Below are 19,250 nucleotides of genomic sequence, written 5' to 3'. Positions count from 1 at the left end.
TCACGTCACTATCGCACCCTGAGCACCTCACCTTTAATAAGTAAGTGAAAAAGGCAAGTAGCGCTATCTAGGTTTGGCTTTCCTCAAGCTCGATCCATGAAAAACAATTAAGTTTCATGGCCACTGTGGCTGTGAGAGACGGATGCTGGAGGGTGATAAGCAGAGCCCCCCAGAGGGATGCCAGCCCCTTGCCGCCTGCAGCAGAACCACCTTGGGGGGTCACACTGGCTTCACAGCAGAGCATACAAGGGGCGTCCCCTCATTCCCCAGTTCCCAAGGCCATGATTGGGTCAGCCAATGGCTCACGCAGGCAGCTGTGGATGCCCGCACCCCAGGCAGGAGGGAGCTGGAAGCTGCGACACCCCATTTTAAGGGGCCACCCATTAATTAATTAGGCCCAATGAATAATGCATGCTGCCTTCTGCATATTTATACAGTGTGCTATGGATAGTATACATTCTAGTCCGAACACCTCACAAATAATTCACAACCCACTCCTTCCCCGGGCTCCAGGGGAACCTGGCCGGTGCTTCGGCTAGGGCTCGTGGGTTGCTTCCAACAGCCAAATTTTACATTTCATTATAAATGGCTTTGCTGGGCATGTCGGTAACTTTTACATTTCCATCCACTTTATTATTAATGGCTTTCCCGAACTGTAGCAGCCCAACGCTGCACACAATGCGTTATAAATATTTGATCCGGCATCTATAGTCTGCCATTTATCATTTATAACGGGTTACAAAAACATTATAAAACATTTACCGCACATTTATAGATCATTTTTGGCTACCATGACGATGTGTTAAATATACATTATTAATCCTTCTCACGCCATTTATAGGAACCCCTTGTAATGGGGCCTGGCCTTCCTGTCCCATTACCAGCACGCGGGGGCTGGCAGGGGCGCCAGGGAGCAGAAGGAAGCCTGGCCCTGCCTCCAGTAGCTGTGTGTCCTTGGCCAGATCACAGCGCCTCTCTGTTCATAAAGCAGGTCACAATGACAGACACCCTTCACTGAGCACTTCCTCCGTGCTCACGGTCCCCTGAGGCTCAGGCGTTATTTTCACACCCCTTTTACAGATGTGGAAGCAGAGGCGAGTGGTTTCCCCAAGGCCATAGTCAGCGAGCGCTGGGCTGGCCTCAGAGCCCTGGGGTGCCTCCAGAGTTGCCTGCCCCAGGTCTGGGGGTGAGAGGTCAGACAAGGCTGCCCCTGGCCTTGAAAGGAGGACTGGCGGACTCCAGGGGTGGAACACAGAGACTCAGGGTGAGGGCGCCCGGAGTGGGGGGACCCAGGGTGGGTGCCCTGGGGCGGGGGACCTGCACTCTGGCCTCTGACCCGGCAGCCCCCCACCTCCTGCCGCCATGTGCTTTGCCATCCCAAAGGCTCTCCTGGCTCACGCTCTGGCCTGTGGGCGCCTGGGGTGCCGTCTGTGATGTGGACCCAGGATGAAGGGGTCCAAGGGTCAAGACCCAGCGTCTCGGGAGGCCCCCAGGAGTCTGGCCCAGGTGTGCCAAGCAGGTGGCAGTCAGCAGCTGCTTCCTCCATCACAGGGGTCAGTGGGGCCCTGGGCTCTGCAGCCAGAAGTCCCGCTCCTCTCCCTGCATGTGACCTGTGACCACTCACTGGACAAACTCCCGCTGAGCCCCCCAGTCCCCTCCAGGCCACACTTCATACCCAGAGGCCACAGACAGACCAGGGCTGTGGGCTCACCACCCATACGTGACGAGAGCTCTGTGCCCTGATGTAAGCTGACAAGCTGAGTCCTCACCTGGAAAACTCCTGCTCACCCTCCAACTCCTACTTCATCCTCAAGCTCCTACTCGACCCTCCACCTTCTTGAAATAGCCCTTCCCAATTCCCCCAGGCACGAGCCTTGTGGAGTCTGACCTCTGGTCCCCCTAGGGGCCCAGCCTGGGCCTGGACTGGGGAGAGGGCTCCAGGGTGAGACCTGGACTCCAGTTCTGCCTGTCCTCCTCCCCCAGGGAGGGATGGGGCAGGCAGGCCCTGGGAGAGCCCTCAAGCCACAACCCTCCCTGCCAAGACACTGGAAGTAACCCCACCACGGCCTGGGTCAGAGTTTTAAGTGGCTCTGAGGGAAGAAACAGGGGAGAGGGGAGGGTCCTGGTTCAGGACCCCCTGGGCAGTTCTACCCCATGTGACCTTGGACAACTAACTGGGTGGCCCTTACTGCCCTCATCTGTGAATTGGGGCCATAAGCCAGCACTCCCAGGGTGAACGTGGGGGCCCTAGTGCTGGGAACCCTTGTGGGGAGACCTGGTGGCCCTGGGGCCCCAGCTGCCCACGCCTCTCTGGCCCTCTGCCCGGCTGCTGGCTGTCTGGCCTGTTTGAAGGTCAGGGTTCACCCCTTCCCAGGACTGAACGTGAAGGAAACAGGCGAGCTCATCACCATGGCAACGCTGCTCCTTGTCCCACCCTTCTCCACCTGCAGAAGCTGGTTGACGGGGTCCCCTTTGATCCTCCCTGGGGAGGCCTCCCCTCCCCCAGAGCCAAGGGGACTGTGGGGTTCGGCAGGACGTCTTATTTTCTTGTCAGTGGGTGAGCAGAGCCCCTCTTAACAAGAGGGAGGCTGAGGCCCAGAGAGGGGAGCTCAGCTGCCAGCGTCAGGTGCCAAGACAGGAGCCCAGGTGGGCTCTGCCCCGCCCCTCCACTCTCCTCCTTCCTGATACTTGAGGAGCCCCTTCCCCAACCTGACCTTGGATGGGTCAACTTCCCAGGCCTTGCAGGCTGCGAGCCAGGCCAGAGCAGCCCCCGTGGAGAGCCCGGGGCTGGGGGCTGGGGTGGGACACATGGGCTGACCTCACGTCTTTGCCCCAGCCCCCCGGCCCGACCCCATCCCGGCTCCCTCCGGGGCTTTGGGCTCTTGGAGGAGACTGGACTTCGCTTCCTCCCTCACCTGCTCTGCACACCCCAGGCCAGGCAGACCCTGGCTGGATTGACAACTCCAACCACCCAGCCAGAGCCCCCACCTCCCAGTGTGGCATAGAGCGACAAACTGAGAACACACAGCACCTGCAGGGAGAAGGCACCTGACCCTGGGTGCCAGAAGCCTTCCTGGAGGAGGTGCCACAGGAGCTGAGAGCTGATGGAGTGGGAGCTGGCACAGGGGGCAGTGAGGGGGAGAGCAAAGGCCCCGTGCAAAGGCCCTGTGGCAGGAGAGAACGTGGCAAGCTTGGGTTTCACAGTGGACGTGGCTGGGTGCTGAGCTGAGGCAGAAGAGTTGGGATTCAGAAGGTTCTACCTGGCTGTGCTCCTGTACCTTGGGCCTCCCCGCTCAGCAGCCAAGCCCCATGGCGCTCTGCGGGGCACAGGCTCCGGGTTCAGGCCCACACAGGGAGCTGGCACTCCAGCTCCCCATTCACGCTGTGTAGACAGGAGCAGGTCAGGTGGCCTTGAGCCCGAGGGGGGCTCACCCGGCCTCCACAAGCCCACACTCACCCCACACACGTGCACACCCACGCCCCTGCCCGCCATCCACTGGGCCCCCTGGGCCCCTTCTCCCCGAGGCCCTGGGCTGGGCACACCTGTGTAAAATGGAGCTGGCTGGGTGGTGTCCCTGGCAACGGGGACCATCCAAGGAGTGCTGCCCTGCACACCCGCCCTGCCCGCACCCTCCACGCACCACCGCCCATTCCCACGGGCCGTCCCCAAGGGTCCCGCTGCCCCCGCCCCCACCTGCCAGGCAATGCTGCAGCGCCCAGGCTGGCAAGCGCAGGTTCCGTGGGTACCGCCCGTGCACCAGCCACCCGCCTGAAGCCCTGCCAGGATGTCTGCCTTTGCCCGCAGAAAGGTGAAGGTGGAGGGTGGTTGGAATCCCCGCTCCCCCAGAGCCAGGCCCCGGCCCTGACATTGGTGGGACTGGGCAGGAAGGTGGTCCAAGGGCTCTCCCAGAGCCTGCCTCGCTGCCTGCTGGGCCCTCACGCAGCCCAGTGTCATGGGTGAACTGCCCCAGCCTCCATCCTCCCAAACCCCAGGGGGCCTGGGCTCCCCTAGCTCTGGGCGAGGCAGTGGCACTTTGGGGCATGCAGGTGTCCCAAGAGCTGTCACCCAAGCCCAGACGGGCAGCACCGTGGCATCCTACCAGTGGCACGGCACTTCCTGGTAGGGCACCCAGGGCAGGAGGCAGGAGGGGGCCCTTCAGCTCCATGTCCCTCTCTGCAGGGACTGCAGTGGGGCAGGAGCTGCCAAAGGCCAGTTCCACGTGCCTCTAAGCAAGAGCCACACAACGGGGGCCAAGCAACAAGGCAGATGGGACAGGGGATCCTGGGGCTCCACCAAGGAACGGGCAGGATCTGGATACTGAAGGGCTGTCGCACGGGCAGTGGCGTGGTGGCCGACCCATCAGGGGCTCAGGGGAGCAGGGAGGCTGGTGAGAAGCAAGGATGGGGAGAAGAGAGGCTGGCAAGGCCGTGGCCGACCAGGGACCTGTGGGGCTAGGGGCACAGCCCTGTCCCTGGTGGGCATGGAAGCAGTGACCACCCCCCACCCCACAAGGGTCTGTCCAGCCTCAAGCAGGCCGGACTGAAGAGCCTGGGTCTGTCTTTAGCCTCAGCGCCCCCTGGTGGCCCCAGCTGAGCAGGAGCCAGGCAGACGGGGACACTGCGGAAGGAGGGGGTCGCGCACCGGAACCCAGGGGCCATCGGGGAGACTGGGGCTCTGCTAAGCACTGGGCGCCAACGGGAGCCATGGGAGGGATGGGCGGGACGCCATCTGCGTCGAGCCTGGATGGGGCTGGGACGGCACTGGCCCCAGAAACGAGGACACTGGCCTGGAGAAACCAGTGCCGCCTGGGGGGGCCCCGGGGCCCTCACTAGAGGGAGCACTGCCCCCTGCCCTCAGAGTCCCCAGGCCAAGTTCTCGGGCAGAGCCCAGCCCCCGTCCCCTGCCCCAGCACTGCAGCTCCGCAGGGGATGCGCCCCTCAGTGGCTGCACTGCGCCAGCCCTCACCCCGCGGCCAGCACGCGGGGGCTTCCTGGAGCGATGCCTGAAGCTGAGGGTCTCGGGGAGCTGAGGTCCTTTCTGGGGTGGGAGAGAAGACTGCTCTGCCGACCCCCAGTGAGCCCTGCTCCCTCCGGGAGTTGACGAGGCCGAGCCCATGGGCAGAGAGCTCAGGGGCAGGGGGCGCCCAGGCACTGTTAGCTCTCCCCCGATGCTGCCTGGAGGAAGGGCCGAGACTGTGCCCAGCAGGCAGGCGCCCTCCTGTCTCCAGATGGACACCACCACGTGCCCACCCAGGAGCAGGCAGGCTGGACGGGCCGTGGGGGCAGGGCTCCAAGCTCCCAGGTCCCACTCACTCCCAGGGTCTCCAAGGAGGCAAACCACACAGGCAGCAGCATCAAGGAGTTCAAAACGTTTCATTTGAACCCAGCCCCTCGCCTCGACTTGCTAGGATGTCAGCATCCCCTCCCAGCTGGGCTGTGCCCCCGTCACTCCGCAGGCGGGACAGCCTCCGGGGCAGATGGCCCCCGCACTGCTGGCCAGGGGCGGCTGAGGGTGGGCTCTGAGTGCTGGCCCTGCCTGCTTGGTGCTCCCGGAGGAGACCACCAGTGGACCAGGTGTGCAGTCGGGCTGCGGCCCGGGCTCACATCACAGCCTCCATGTGCAGGATCCTCAGGGCCTCAGAGATCTGGGCGCTGGTATCCATTTGGCCATACATGCCCACCAGGAAGGCCCGGTGCAGCAGCACGGCTGCATGCTCTGGGGACAGACGAAGACCCTGTCAGGCTGCACGGCCCTGACATCCTGGTCGCGGCAGCCAGGTCATCAGGCAGCCCTCAGAAGTGGAGCCTCTGGTCTTTGCCCGAGAGCCCGGCCCCGGGTACCGAGGCCTCCGGGGTCACCAGGGCCTGGGTGGGTGGGGTCGGGGCAGACTCACCCTGGCAGAGGAGGGTGTACTCCGGCAGGTTCCGGAGGGCCGTCTGCGCTACTTCAAAGTCCCGGCTGCCCAGGCAGTACATGAACGTGGGCAGGAAGTCAGCTGCGATGCTGAAAGAGCCACGTGCTCAGGTTGGCACCTCCCCCCGTGCCAAGACGGCCAAGGCCCCGACGCCTCCCCAGAGCCCCGTGCCGGGCCCCACCAGACAGGAGGAGTGGGAGGCCTGGTCCAGGGCACCGGGCGGCCCGTGGTGGCAGGTGACGCCGGCTCACCTGGGGTTGCTCTGGATGGAGCGCAGGGCCAGGCTGAAGGCCAGGCTGCGACAGGACTCCTCAGCTGAGCTCATCAGCCGCTGCAGACTGGTCTGCGGGGGCGGGGGCGGTGTCAGCAGGGCCACCCTCCTGTCCAGGGGATCCCGCTCCCTAAGTCCCCAGCCCCTCAACACCCCTGTTGCTGGGCCCTGGGACCTCGGGACCCATGAAGCACATAGGAGCCCCAGCGCAGAGTGGAGGAGCGGCAGCCTCAGTTCTGGGCGGGACTGAGCAACTGGGGCGGGGCCGCACTCAGACGTGGCGCCCGCCCCCAAAGCCCAGCAACTGCGGGCTGAGCAGGGTGCACAGCAGGAAGGAGGGTGGGGGCGGCGTCCCTGTCCCGGGGGGCCCAGCGTGGCTTTGCCCTCCCACCCCAGCCTCCGACACGGTCTCAGTTCCTCTGGGCACGTGGCAGCTTCCGCACCGAGAAGAAGCCCAGGATCTCGGGTCTCCGCCGGGACATCTCGTCCACGTCGCTCAGAACCTCCAACAGATCTAAGATGGGTAGAAAGCGTGTTGTGAGGGCCGGGCTGCAGCCGCTGGGCTCGGGGGCGAATCTGTCCCCGACGCAGCCCAGAGGCAGGAGTGGTGGAGTCCCGGGGTCAGGGCCCGCTGCCCCACAGCACACCTGCCAGGCAGGGACCCTGGCCCGGCCTCAGCACAGGCTCTGGCGGAGGGACCTGGTTCTACAGGTGCAGCATGGCTGCTCATAACATCAGCGCCAGGGCCTCCTGGAGCTTCCATAGCATCCCTAGTGCCTGCTCAGGCCAGGGGGCCCCCAGCACCTTGGGACGGAAAGCACTGGGGGTTCCGCTGCCTTCCCAACTACCCAGCCAGCGACCCCAAACCGGAGGTGCTGGTCGACCAGGCTTTCAGAGGTTTCTGAGGGGCCCAGGGATCTGCATCTGCACCACGCTCCCCGGATGTCTGCCCCAGCTGCCCCAAAGCCACACTGCAGAAACATGGCCCTGCCCCTCCCCACAGGTGGCCACCCAGGCCCTTGGCTCCCCCGTAGGGGACCAGGGGCTGTCGGCCAGCTCCCCGCCAGGCCCCTCTTCCTCGGTACCCACGGGGATTCCAGGGGGCTCCCCAGCGCCACTGGCCAGCAGAAGAGCCACCCCCAGTCTCCAGCCCCGCTTCTCCCCCCAACCCCCTCTCTACCCACCCTTATTCCCGCTCTGAGGGAAGAGCCCAGCCCCTCCCGGGACCTGGCAGGGGCCCTGCTGTCTTCTGGATGCCCCCCCACCAGGAGAAGCCTGGACGGCCAAGGGCCGCTGTGGGACCCAGGATGCCGCAGGGACAGAAAGGGAGGCCACCACCCACCGCGGGGCCGACAGGGCCTGGGGGAGCCAAACCCCCAAACTTACCCTCGACCGCCTGGCCCCGGGAAAGCCTCTTCACATAGGGGGCCACTTCAGCTGCGGTCAGAGGGGTGAAGAGGGAGATGCTGACCAGAGGCAGGGGGCCAGCTGAGCTCTCGTCTGCAAGACAGGAGGCCAGTGCTGTCGGGTGGAGACGAGGACGGCCCGCCCCAGGCCACCGTCCAGAGGGCCTGAGAGCCCCGGACACACTCGACACCGAGGCCGCAGAATCCATGTACGTAAGCAAGGGGCAGCCTTGCTGAGCAGTGCCCAGAATCACATCAGACCCCCAAAGATGCGGCCCCTGCCCTGGGCTGAGCACGGTGCCTGGTACACAACGGGCGCTCAATAAATGCGCTGAAACAACGAGCATGCTGGGAGCTGCTGGGAGACGCGGCACTTCTCTCTCAAGCCTCTCACCCACCCCACTGTGCGCGTGGCCTTCCCTGCTGCCCCCGGCACACAGCAGGTGCTCAATAAAGGCGCCTGCATGCAGAGCCCTGCGCCAGGCACGTCCGTGGACGGCCGAGAGTCACACTCTACACCAGCGACTCGGCAAAACCAGGGGAGAGTGGCCGTGAAGGGCCAGCACCGGACCTGGGCCCCCGGGCACTCGGCCCATTCACAAATCCACCGCGTGCCCGCCAGACACAATGCTGCAGGTGCCGGGTCGCCCCACTGTAGGGGCCACAGGATGGGGACGGGGACGAGGACAGAGAACAGAGGGACCTGGTTGGTCCCACAGACGGCAGGTGCTGTAGGTCACGCTGGCCACAACACGACTCGGTGCTTTGCGCGTGTCATGGACCCGGGGCCAACGATGCCCGAGGGACGCCCAGTGCAGTCCAGCCCGCAGCCCCGGCCCCACTCACCCTCGCCCTCCTCGTCCAGGCCTCGGTCGGCCCTGCCGTCCCTGCTGGGAAGGCTCAGCCCCGCCAGGAGTGACTTGAGCATCACCAGGTCACTGCTGTCGAAGGACAGGTCACTGGGGGAGCAAGGTTCTCCGTGAGGACCACGCCACAGGAGGGAGGCAAGCAGGGCCCCGTGGGCAGGGGCTCAGGAGGTGCCCCGGGAGCCGAGGGAGGAGGAAGCCAGCTCAGAATGGCCCCGGCACAGACCCAGCGTCAACAGCCCTGCTGCCCCGGGCCCCGGCGCCGTGGGCAGTGTCCATCCCCGCCACCACGCCCCTTGGGAGCTCCCAGCCCTGAGCACCACCACGACGGGACCCTGGCCGGAGAGGAGCCGTGCCAGACGCGCACACTCACTGGAGCGCGTCGGAGTGTTTCTGCAGGAAGGCGACGGCGGCCGGGGCATTGCAGGTGATATACTTGTGGGTGAACTGCACGAACTTGCTGATGAAGGGGGCCAGGTGGCGGGAGGACTTCCTGTAGTTCTGCAAAGGGAAGCGCGAGCGGGGGGAGCATTCAGGGCCTGAAGCATCCCCCGTCTTGGCCGCGTCGCTCCCTCTGGAGCCTCACAGTACACCCTGGACACCGCCAACATGCCGCCCTCTGCCGGGCAGCACGTTAAGGTCCCTAAGGGTCAGGAGTGGCCTTGTCCCTCATGAACCCTGAGGAGCGTGGGGTCTCCCCAGGCACGTGAGCAGCTGGGGGCCTTCCCCGGGTGAAGCTATCAGACAGGCAGGTGGCCTGGCCCTGCCCCTGATGCAGCCAAGGGGCTGTGCCCTCACCCAGCCGCCTCAGGTGGACAAGGGGACGGACCCTCAGTCCTGGTCAGGAAGACCGGGGCTGCCAGAGTCATGGGAGCAGAAGGGGGACGAGCTCAGAATGGTGGCGGGGGCAGCAGGGAGAGCAGGGGCGCCGGCTGGGAAGGGCGCAGGGAGGGGGACCGGGGCACCCGACTCCTGGGGATGCCTGGGGCCCAGCGTCCCGAGGGTGGGCGGGGCACCCACCAGCAGCAGGCGGAGAAAGGAGAGCAGGCAGTCCCACAGCGCCCCCTGGTGCTCGCTCTGGAACACGTGCGGCTGCAGCAGCTCCAGGATGCCCAGCACGTGCAGGAAGAAGGTCAGGTGGTTCTGCTGCCGGAACTCCTGAAAGTTGAGGTGGTTGCGGCCGTGCAGGAGGGCGGCGATCATGGGCAGGTGCCTGGGGGCGACGGGGGCGACGCGTGTGCTCGGTGGTCCTGGGCCGTCTCCCCCCGACCCCAGGGCCGACATCAACTTGCACTTGGAGACCACCCGGCGCCCGCTAACCCCCACCGCGATGTCCTGGGCCACTCACCTGACCCACCTTCTCCTGCGCCCACCTGGCCCCTCCCCCCGAGACTCAGCTTAGTCAGGAAGCAGCTGAGGCCCTGGCCGCCTGTGACGACACCACCACGGTGTCCGTCCACCTGCTCTTAGCCGCAGAGCCCGCCTTACAGCAATGCCTGGTGTGGGAGCCGCTCCAGGCTGGGGCAGGGAGGGCACCCTGCCAGCGAGCTTTGCCCACTCGGGCTGCAGGTGGGACAGGCCAGGCGGTACCTGAGCAGCAAGATGGGGTGGGCCACAGCCAGCTTCCGACAGGCCATGTTGGCGTCGGCCACTCGGTTCTCGGCGGCCCGGGAGTCGCTGGTGTCCGCGAGGAGGGTGATGAAGCGGTGAATGAGGCCGTCCAGCTGAGAGGGACGGGGGTGGTCAGAGCCGGAGATGCCTGCAGCCCTCGCACCCTACCTGCCCGCCCCCCGCCGAGTCCGCTGCCCGCCACTGCAGGGGCTACGATGGGGCTCACCGGGCAGTGTGCGGACCCCTGCTCCAAGGTCCCCGGACCCCAAGGCCCTGGCATGGTCCCTAAGGACCTATGCAGCGACCCAGAGAAACCTGCTCCCCCAGTGCCTTCTGGTACTCCTGGGGGTCAAACAGGCCGTGGCCAGAGCTCCCAGACAATCTCAGCACGTGGTGTGTGAGGTCACCCTCTCCACACAAACAGAATAAAAGCCCTACATTAGCTCGGACGAGAAAAACCAACCTTACAAATAAAGCATAATTTCAGGTGTGTAAAACAAATAACACACAAGAGTGGAAGGAAGCACAACTGGAAAAACATCAACTTCCCTCCCCATCCCGAGAAGCAGGGCAGGCAGCACATCCGACTCCAGGGTCCAGCCCAGGGGACATGAGCAGGGGGTCCAGCAGACCCCCCTTCCCCCGCCATCACCCAAGGGAGGTGAAGGCAGATGCCACACAGACCCGCGCACGGAGGCCCCACACTGGGCCAAAGGCCGGCGCCACGGCAGGCAGCCAGAAAGGGATGGGGGTGCTGGGACGCGTGCAACACCGTCACACACGCACCACGCGGCCTGTTGTAGTCAACGGCCCCTTAACAGGGAACGAGGGGGACACCCACTCTCCTCAGCTCCACACCCAGAGGACTTTTTGAAGGAGGAAAAGATCGTTTCCAGACCCTTCGAGAGGTCGGACAGGCGAGGGTGGCGGGGCAGGCTCTGCCCTCAGACGTGCCATCGACACTCAGCAGGTGCCTTTTTTTGTCTTTAGATCTGAGAAAAGGGATTTCTCTACCTCCCAGTTGGCGTTTCTACCTTCAAGTGAAGGATAAAGGCGGCCCCGATGACCCCGTAGGGCTTTACCTTGCAGACGCTGCTGCCGGCGGCCCCTTCGCTATGCAGCAGGACGTCAGGCACAGGCACCCGGAGGTCTGGCCGCTGGAGGTACAGGTGCACGAGCAGGTCCCGGCAACGCCTGCCCAGCACGCTGCGAGAGACCAGAGACCAGAGTCGGGGTGGCCGCGGGACAGAGGAGCCGCTGTGCCCACCGCGGGCTGCGTGCAGAGCTGCCGTGCCAGGCCCCTCAGCCCCACCCCGCCCCCGCTGGCGGCCTGGGCTCATTTCCCCGGTGCTCACGTCTGAGCTACGGCCTCCCATCATACGGGCCAGGGGACAGGCGGGGGCTCCGGAGCCCGGGGTCCAGCACCCTCACCTGTCAGCCCACTGCTGGATGCAGCTCGTCAGGTGCGCCGTCACCTTCCTGACGCCCTCGTCGTCGCCGCGGCAGCAGCTGAGCAGCAGGGGCAGCCGGGCCTGGAGAAGGCTGCAGGCGCTGGTGTCCCCGTCCTGGCTCCTGGCCTCTGCCTCCGCCAGGATCAGCTCCGCCAGGCCGATGAGCTCTGGGGCCTGGACCCGCAGCACCAACTCCTCCCGCCGCTTCTGCAGCCAGGCACCGCCCGTCAGGCCCGGGCGCGCCGGGCGCGCCCACATCTCGCCACGTCCAACTGCCACCCCACCCTGCGGGCAGGGGACACCCCAAAACCTGCCTGAGGGGTACGCTGGTCCCTGCCCTGCCAGATTCGAGGAATGTGGATGCAGGCCCAGAGGAAGTCCAGGGAGGCCGAGGGGTCAAACCTGGAGGAAGCGAGGCGGCTTGGCTGAGCACGAGGCACGTCTCCAGGCGGAGGGAGGCAGGGGATGGGGCAAGACGCTCCCTGCCGGCCGAGGGCCCAGGTCAGCTGTCAGGGGACGCGGGCTGCCCCACCTGACCTCTCTGCAGCTCACGGTGGCAAAGCTAAGGTCGGCCCCGCCCCGCCCCATGCTTGCAGCCACGCACAGGGGCCTCTGGCATCCCCGCAGCACAGCACGGACGCCAGCCATTCACACGACCGGAGGACAGTGAAACCGACTGTCTGCCTGCTGGTCACCCAGAGAAGGGACACCGGGCCAGGCAAGAGAGCCCCGGTTCCTGAGGAAGCCGGGGGGAAGGGTGCTGGATCAGATCACCCCCAAGGCCCCCGACGGTGCCCTCTGAACTTGGCTCCTGGAGGAGTCTGGGCAGGGCGGCTGCCACATGGCACCCCAAGGCCCACGCTGCCTGTGGCAGGAACAGACCTGCCGGTGGGGGACAAGGTCTGACGGACTCACCTCTGCTCCCGGTTCTTGCCCAGCAGGATGTGGATACACTGGTGCAGCGTGGACCAGCTGGACTGGTGCGTGAGCAGGGCTAAGAGGTAGGGTCGGAAAGACGGCACCTGCGGGCCAGGATGGCCTTTGCCCTGGGGAGGGAGGAAATCTGGGATGGTCCCCGCCGGGCTGACAGCTCTGCCGGGTAGCGTCAGCAGGTGACAGCCCACGTGTGCCGGCACAGAGCAGAGGAAGGTGTCCGTTTCGAGGCAGATCCGAGGCTCCTGCCCGGGAAGCCACCCAGCCCGGCCGGTCACTCCACAGGTTAAACATGGGCTGAGCCGAACCCACTCCTCATAGACCAGGAGACACGCGAGCAAAACCCTGAGTGCGGGAATGCCTGGGCGGGCTGGGGGCGCGGGAGCGTGATGGCCGCTCTCAGAAGCGCAGACCCTCCAGCGCGCGGCAGGATCACGGACAAGGGTCGCCCAGCCCCTCCCCGGCAACCCGGTCAGGGCTTCCTCACCTTCCCCACGGCCAGATGAGCTGGGGGACCCTGCTACCCCCGCAGAGCCCTGACATGGGCTCCGACTCCTCCGAGGACGCCACCCCTCATCAGGGGGTGCTGAGCTCCACCCCCACTACCGCCTCGTGCCCCGTGAGGACCTGAGCCCACAAAGGACCACCCCCCCACACCCCGCCCACCTCCGTGACCAACTCTGGCCAGTTGTGGTGACCCGCTCAGAGGAAACATGGGACCTGTCTAGCCACTGAGACTCAGGCCTGGATCTGTTGGAACCGACAGAGAGCCAGCCCCACCCTGGGGCTGCCGGGCGGACCGTGGGCCCAGGGCGCTGTGCCGCGCGCGAGTGAGGCCCACCTTGTTGCCCTGGGAGAAGAGCAGCCGCTGCTGCAGGTCAGGGCAGCTGCTGATCACCTCGGGGTCCAGCATCTCCAGCCAGTCGACGAGGAGCCCCGCGCAGGGTCCCAGCCGCACAGCCTCCAGGCTGCGGGGAAGGCGGGGTGGGCTCAGACGCGGCCGGCCAGGGCCGCCCCCCCGCTCCCCCTCCCAGCCGGCCACCGCCCCGCCGGCTCACCTGCAGCCGTCAGAGTCCTGCTTCCCCAGGGCCGGGGGCTCCCCCTTCTCCTGCAGTAGCAGTGAGCTCACCACGGCCACGGGCCCCGAGGCCGGGAAGGCGGAGGCAGCGGAGAAGAGCGCGGCCAGCAGCTCCTCCAGGTGAGGCGACCTCACAGCGACCAGACCCCGGAGGACTGAGGGGGGCAGAGAGGGCACCCGTGTCACTCCAGCTCGGGGGGCCACCGGACGTGAGGACAGACAGCCCCGCCCCTGGGCCGTTCTGGGGGCGCCCAGGAGAGGGAACTGTGTGTGGGGCGGGGAGGCGGGGTCTTTATGGCGCCCGGGGCCCGAGTACCTTTGCTGATAAGCTCGGGCTCCACGTCACACCCCTCCCCAGACTTGAGGGTGGCCGCGATGGCGCGGATGGTGGAGCTGACCACTTCCGGGTCCCCGCGGAACGTCAGGGCCTCCGCCAGGTGCAGGAACCCACTCCGCACTGCAGGGGAGCGCCGTGTGACCCACAGGACTCCTGCCAGGGGTGCCGGGCAGGCGACTCCCCTCGGTTCCCACACGTACACTCCTCCCTGGGGGGCCTCCCCAGTGCCCCAACCCCTTTCTTTCTTTTCTTTTCTTTTTTTTTTTTTTTTTTGTGTGGTACGTAGGCCTCTCACTGTTGTGGCCTCTCACTGTTGTGGCCTCTCCCGTTGCGGAGCACAGGCTCCGGACGCACAGGCCTATCGGCCATGGCTCACGGGCCCAGCCGCTCCGCGGCATGTGGGATCTTCCCGGACTGGGGCACGAACCCGTGTCCCCTGCATCGGCAGGCGGACTCTCAACCACTGCGCCACCAGGGAAGCCCCCCCAACCCCTTTCAAACCGCTGGGCCCCACTCACCCCGACGCCACCCGGGACCCCTCTGGGAACAAAGCCCCGGTCCCCCTGACACGACAGCAGAGAGCCCAGGACCCCCGCCGGTACCATCGACCCCGCCTCACCATCACTGATCCGGCGCCGTGCCGAGTACTGGGCGGCAAACAGCTTGAGCTGGGCCTGCAGGGGCCCGGCCTCCACAGCGGGGTTGTCCAGCCACTGCAGGGTCTGCACAAGCACTTTGAGGAAGCGTGACGAGAAGCCGGTGTCCTGGGGCACGCAGCGCTGGGGACAGCGCAGCACGGCTCAGACAGGGCCGGGGCCGGGCGGAGCCGTCCCGCCGGCCACAGCGGGGGCCCCTCCAGCACCCGTACCCACAGCCCGAGAGGGGTCTGCTGCTGCCTGTCCTCACGGGGCTCAGAGAGAAACGATCGAGGAGGTAGCACACACGCGGGCACACACGGGGGCAAGTACGGTGAACGTGGCAAAACTACTGAAACCAGGTGGGGGGCGTGGTGAAAGCCCAACACGCTCCTGCCCTGCTCACGGGAAGCTTCTGTCACAGAAGCTGGGGATGTACCCCCAGATCCGCAGCGAAAGTTGCGTCTGTTCACTTAGGAGCAAGAGAAGAGGCCACGGGACAGCGTCAGGGAACCCAGTCAGCCGGGGCCCAAGCAGGCCTGGCCACAGGAGCCCCGAGACTGGGGGGCGGGATGGGGGACGGGGGCCTTGGCCGCGCGAGGCAGAGCCCGGGTGCGGGGACTCGGGGGGCGAGGCGCAGGGCCGTGCCAGGGCCTACCTGGTACTGGCAAAGCTGGCGCATCAGAGGGCAGGCGAGGAAGTGGTTCTGGTGCATGACCATGACCAGGGCGCCGCCGTGCGGGGAGTTCAGCAGGGTGGCGAGGGCCTGCAGGAGGCGCACCGCAACGCCCGGCACCTCGGGGCTCCCCTGGCGGACTCGCGCCAGCTCCCGGCCCAGGGCCTGCTGCAGCGCCAGGGCTACAGGGCGCGCACTGGAGCTCTGCCACCGTGGGCTCGGGCTCAGCGGGAAGATCTGGTGAAAGGCAGCCATCAGGACCGCGCGGCTGGCAGGTGGGGCCTTCCCTGAAGAGCCCTCCTCTCACCCCGCACCCCGACCCCACGGAGGCTGCCGGCAGTTGGCACTGGCGTGCCCGGTCCCCAGCAGACTCTCCAGCGGGGCGTAGGGTGGGGGCCAAGGACTGGGACGAGGCCCATGGCAACAGGCCCAGGAAAGAGCGCGTGGACCTGTGCACACACGTGCACATACAGGCGTGTAAGCGTGAAGACGGAAGCCACGCACCGCTGCTCTGCAGTGCCTGTCACTGTGAGGAGGGGGTGAGAACACACGTGCCCAGGGAACCCCTGGCCGTGGATTCCAGGCGGGAGGAGGGACCGGGGAGGGAGGGTGTCCCGTACCTGCAGGAGCATGCCGGCCAGGTCGTCCTCGGGGCCCAGAACCTGCACCTGTGTCACGGCCCGGGTCCTGCCCTGGCCTGGTGGCTGCTCTGGGCTGCTTTTGGGTTTTGGCGCCTCCGTGCTGTCTGCAGGGAAGGAGGAGCAGGGTGGCTGAGGAGCCGTCACGGCCGGCTGCGACGGGGACCATGCCGACCACGGCCAGGCTCGCCCGGGGGTCCACCGCCCAGAGAGGAGCGGGCTCCCAGGCCCTGCAGAGGGCTCTCGCCCCGGGACCCCCAGCCTCGCCAGGCCTGCCGAGGCCCACGAGGAACAGGGCCCATAAACAGAAGGCCAGACGCCAGCCAGAAGCCAATGCTTCCCAAGCAGCTGTGCGAGCCGGGACGGGTGGGTACCTCGCCGGGCGGGCAGGGAGGCTGTGAGCAGGGAGTGGAAAGTCTGGCCTCCGGACGCCCCTCGCTCGTGCTGGACCTCGACCAGGTGAGCCATGTAATCTGCGGGGGGGCAGCCACGGGTAAACACGGGCCCCCAGCGGGGAGGGAAGCCCTCCGCATGGCGTCCGGAGAGCTCCAAGCCTCCCCAGGACCCAGGAAGCTGGGCGACAGGGTCTTTCCGCAGAGAATCAGGCAGCGCCCGCAGCTCCCTCCACCCTCCAACCCGAGGTGTGGACGCAGCTCCAGCTTCCGGCTCGCAGCCCCTGCCCCGGGGCTATTCCACTCCACCCACAGCCTGGCTCCCCAGCCGCAGCCCCACGGCGGGCCCAGGGTGCTCGGGCGAGGACCCCGGCTCTCACTCTTGTCCATGATGTTCTGCTCCAGGGTCTGGGGGTCGTGGGCCACCGCCTGGTCCAGATACTGGAGGAGTTTGCTCATGCTGGACACAGGGATGCCGAAGGACTGCACGAACAGCAGCAGTTGCTGGGGCTCCAGGTCCTGCAGGGCTGCGGGTGGCTCTTACTCAGCGACTGCCACCGGGTGACCCTGGCCTGCGGGGCCTGGCGGGGCCCAGGGCCCAGAGGGCAGCTCCAAGTGTGGCTGGTGGGTCCTCGGGCCCCCCACCCTGCGTCCTGAGGCTGCGGGCCAGCCCTGTGCTCCCTCCAGCTCAGAGTCAAGGCTCCCCTGAGCGTGTCCTGCTGCGCTTCCCCAGCCAAGCCGCCCCCAAACTGCCCGGCCTGCCACCCCCACTGGATACCACACTGACCACCGCCGGATGCCCTTCCTCCTTGCTGCAGGCTACCTGAGGCCACTCTGCATCCCAGAACCAGCTCCGAGGCCCCAGCCCCTCCTCCTCCCCTCCGAATTCCTGGACCACTTGGTCTTCTCCGCTCCTACTTCAGCACCGCTTCTCGCTGGAGGCCCTCGGCCTCCACGCCTAACCACAGGGGCTCGCGGGCGGCTGTCAGCGCACTGACAGCTGCACAAACATCTGCTGGGGAACAGACGCCCCGGAACCCACCAGAGGCCCCTGAGCCGTCCTCTCGCATCGGCAACAGCTGGAACACACGCCCAGGCCCACAGCAGGAGGCAAGGCCTGGTCCTCCCCGCCCGAGCTGCGCCCAGGCCGTACCAGCGTCCACCAGGCGCGGGACCTCCGAGCGGATCATGCGCAACTTCAGCCAGTCGGGCAGCAGCAACGCCTCTTCCGACGTGTCCACCAGGAAGGCTGTGGGCAGGGGCTTCTCCTCCGGGAACCAGATGTCCAGCAGCGCCCGGAACTCGCCGTCACCAGCTTCGGAAGAGACAACAGGGCAAGCACCGGGGCCGGCTCAGCGAGGCCTTCCCAGACCCCGCCACCCGAGGCGCTCCGGCTGCACCAAAGGCTGAAGGCCGAGGCCAGCACGTCCTTGGTTTACAGGTGCGAACTGGGGCTTCAGAGGATGGAGAAGGATCTACCAAGAGCTGAGCGCGGCCCAGCGGCAGAGGCTTTGCACAATTAACTTGTGTAATCCTCACAATCGCGGCATCGCCCCGTCTCAGTTGAGGAAATGGAGGTGCAGAGCTGGCCAGGCCGCCCAGGGGACAGCGTGAGGCTGGGGCCAGCATGCTCTCTGGGCTCTGTGGGCTTGGCCAAACTGGCTCCTTCCAGGGCTCAGGATGCACAAAGCCCCGGGCGGCCAGTAGGCCAGGCCGGCACAAGGCCAGCCTCCCCTGGACACAAGTAAGTGGCAGGGCAGCCCACAGCGTCAGCCACGGAGGAGGGAAGGAGAGGCTGCCAGGCAGAGGTTCCAGGAGGCCGGAGGATCAGCCGGCTCTGGACACAGCCCACGGCCACACCCCAGGCCTGTGGGGAGGACCTGGAGCTCACTGCTCTGGGCACCAGTGTCCCCTCAGCTGGGCAGCCCCATATGGACACCTCCACCTCCAGAAACCACAGTGCAAAGAGGAGCAGGCAAGGCTTCCCTGGTGGCGCGGTGGTTGAGAGTCCGCCTGCCGATGCAGGGGACACGGGTTCGTGCCCCGGTCCGGGAGGATCCCACATGCCGCGGAGCGGCTGGGCCCGTGAGCCATGGCCGCTGAGCCTGAGTGTCCGGAGCCTGTGCTCCGCAACAGGAGAGGCCGTAACAGTGAGAGGCCCGTGTACGGCAAAAAAAAAAAAAGAGCAGGCACAGAGGTGCCCAGCAATAAACCACGTGCATCTCACGATGACAGGACAGCATGTGGGCTGAGGCGGCAAGGAGTTTGGAAACCCCCAGCCTGTGGATCGGAAGGGTCGGCGGTGCATGCGGTCCCGCCGCGTGGAGGCTCTCGTGTGTGCCCCCAGGACGGGCAGGGAAGGGTGTCCACCTCTACGGGAGACCCAGGCCCCACAGCCCACAGGCTGCTCACCGCGGGGCGGCCCCAGCGTCAGGAGGATGACCATGGCGTGGACCACCAGGATGTGCATGGTGGCCGTCTCCCCGCTAGTCCAGCGCAGGAAGACCTGGTCTTGCGACTCCGACTGGAGGGAGAGGAAGGGGGTGAGCGGGCGGAGGCGAGGGCCGCGGGGCCGGCCCGGGACGCCCGCCCGCCTTACCCAGCTGTAGACCTCCTCGCCCTCCTTGCTCTGGCGCATGCGCTGCACATAGCGGGAGAAGATGGAGAGCAGGGCGGCCAGCACGGCGTCCGACTCGGCGCTGCAGGAGTGCTTGGAGAACAGGTGGGACATGATGGTGGAGCGCTCCACGATGAGCCGGGCCACGTCCTGGGGGAGCACGGCGTCAGAGGGCGCGGGGCCCTCCTCCGGTCGTGCCTGGCCGACAGCCCCGTCCCCTCGGAAGGCCGCCCCGACGCCACGTCCGCTCTGCACAACCACCCCCCACCACCGGGCAGCAGGCCGATGACGGACGGAAGGGCCCCACACGCAGAGCCCCGCAGCCGCGCAGGGCTGTCAACTGCCAAGCGGGTGGGAGGGGAAGCAAGAAGCGACAGGCCCCCTGGAGAGGAGAGCGAGGCCCGGGGCAAGGCGCCACCTGCCC

General features: G+C 66.6%; 1 protein-coding gene across 3 annotated transcripts in view; it reads right to left on the bottom strand.

The window, feature by feature from the left end:
* Positions 1-5,354: 5,354 nt before the first annotated feature.
* INTS1 (integrator complex subunit 1) overlaps positions 5,355-19,250 on the bottom strand; it is a 29,693-nt gene continuing 15,797 nt past the window's right edge. For 2 of the 3 annotated variants that reach the window (XM_082644105.1, XM_082644106.1), the window contains exons 24-47: positions 18,809-18,976; positions 18,622-18,733; positions 17,363-17,524; positions 16,590-16,736; positions 16,192-16,290; positions 15,800-15,924; positions 15,162-15,416; positions 14,488-14,647; positions 13,848-13,988; positions 13,512-13,686; positions 13,295-13,421; positions 12,436-12,566; positions 11,835-11,922; positions 11,501-11,727; positions 11,152-11,275; positions 10,049-10,182; positions 9,479-9,671; positions 8,832-8,959; positions 8,439-8,551; positions 7,573-7,686; positions 6,630-6,700; positions 6,167-6,258; positions 5,895-6,004; positions 5,355-5,716 (exon numbers count right to left, since the gene is read on the bottom strand). In XM_082644105.1, coding sequence (XP_082500231.1) covers positions 5,601-5,716; positions 5,895-6,004; positions 6,167-6,258; positions 6,630-6,700; positions 7,573-7,686; positions 8,439-8,551; positions 8,832-8,959; positions 9,479-9,671; positions 10,049-10,182; positions 11,152-11,275; positions 11,501-11,727; positions 11,835-11,922; positions 12,436-12,566; positions 13,295-13,421; positions 13,512-13,686; positions 13,848-13,988; positions 14,488-14,647; positions 15,162-15,416; positions 15,800-15,924; positions 16,192-16,290; positions 16,590-16,736; positions 17,363-17,524; positions 18,622-18,733; positions 18,809-18,976 — 3,312 coding nt within the window. In that variant the 3' untranslated portion in view covers positions 5,355-5,600. The remainder of the gene's footprint in view (positions 5,717-5,894; positions 6,005-6,166; positions 6,259-6,629; positions 6,701-7,572; positions 7,687-8,438; positions 8,552-8,831; positions 8,960-9,478; positions 9,672-10,048; positions 10,183-11,151; positions 11,276-11,500; positions 11,728-11,834; positions 11,923-12,435; positions 12,567-13,294; positions 13,422-13,511; positions 13,687-13,847; positions 13,989-14,487; positions 14,648-15,161; positions 15,417-15,799; positions 15,925-16,191; positions 16,291-16,589; positions 16,737-17,362; positions 17,525-18,621; positions 18,734-18,808; positions 18,977-19,250) is intronic. The other variant, XM_082644107.1, reaches the window with a different exon arrangement.

Source organism: Mesoplodon mirus (genome assembly GCF_964341445.2).
Source record: "Mesoplodon mirus genome assembly, chromosome: 15".
In the NCBI taxonomy this organism is placed as follows: Eukaryota; Metazoa; Chordata; class Mammalia; order Artiodactyla; family Ziphiidae; genus Mesoplodon; species Mesoplodon mirus.
The sequence above is the reverse complement of the archived record's forward strand: the minus strand, read 5'-3'. Positions and strand labels throughout refer to the sequence as shown.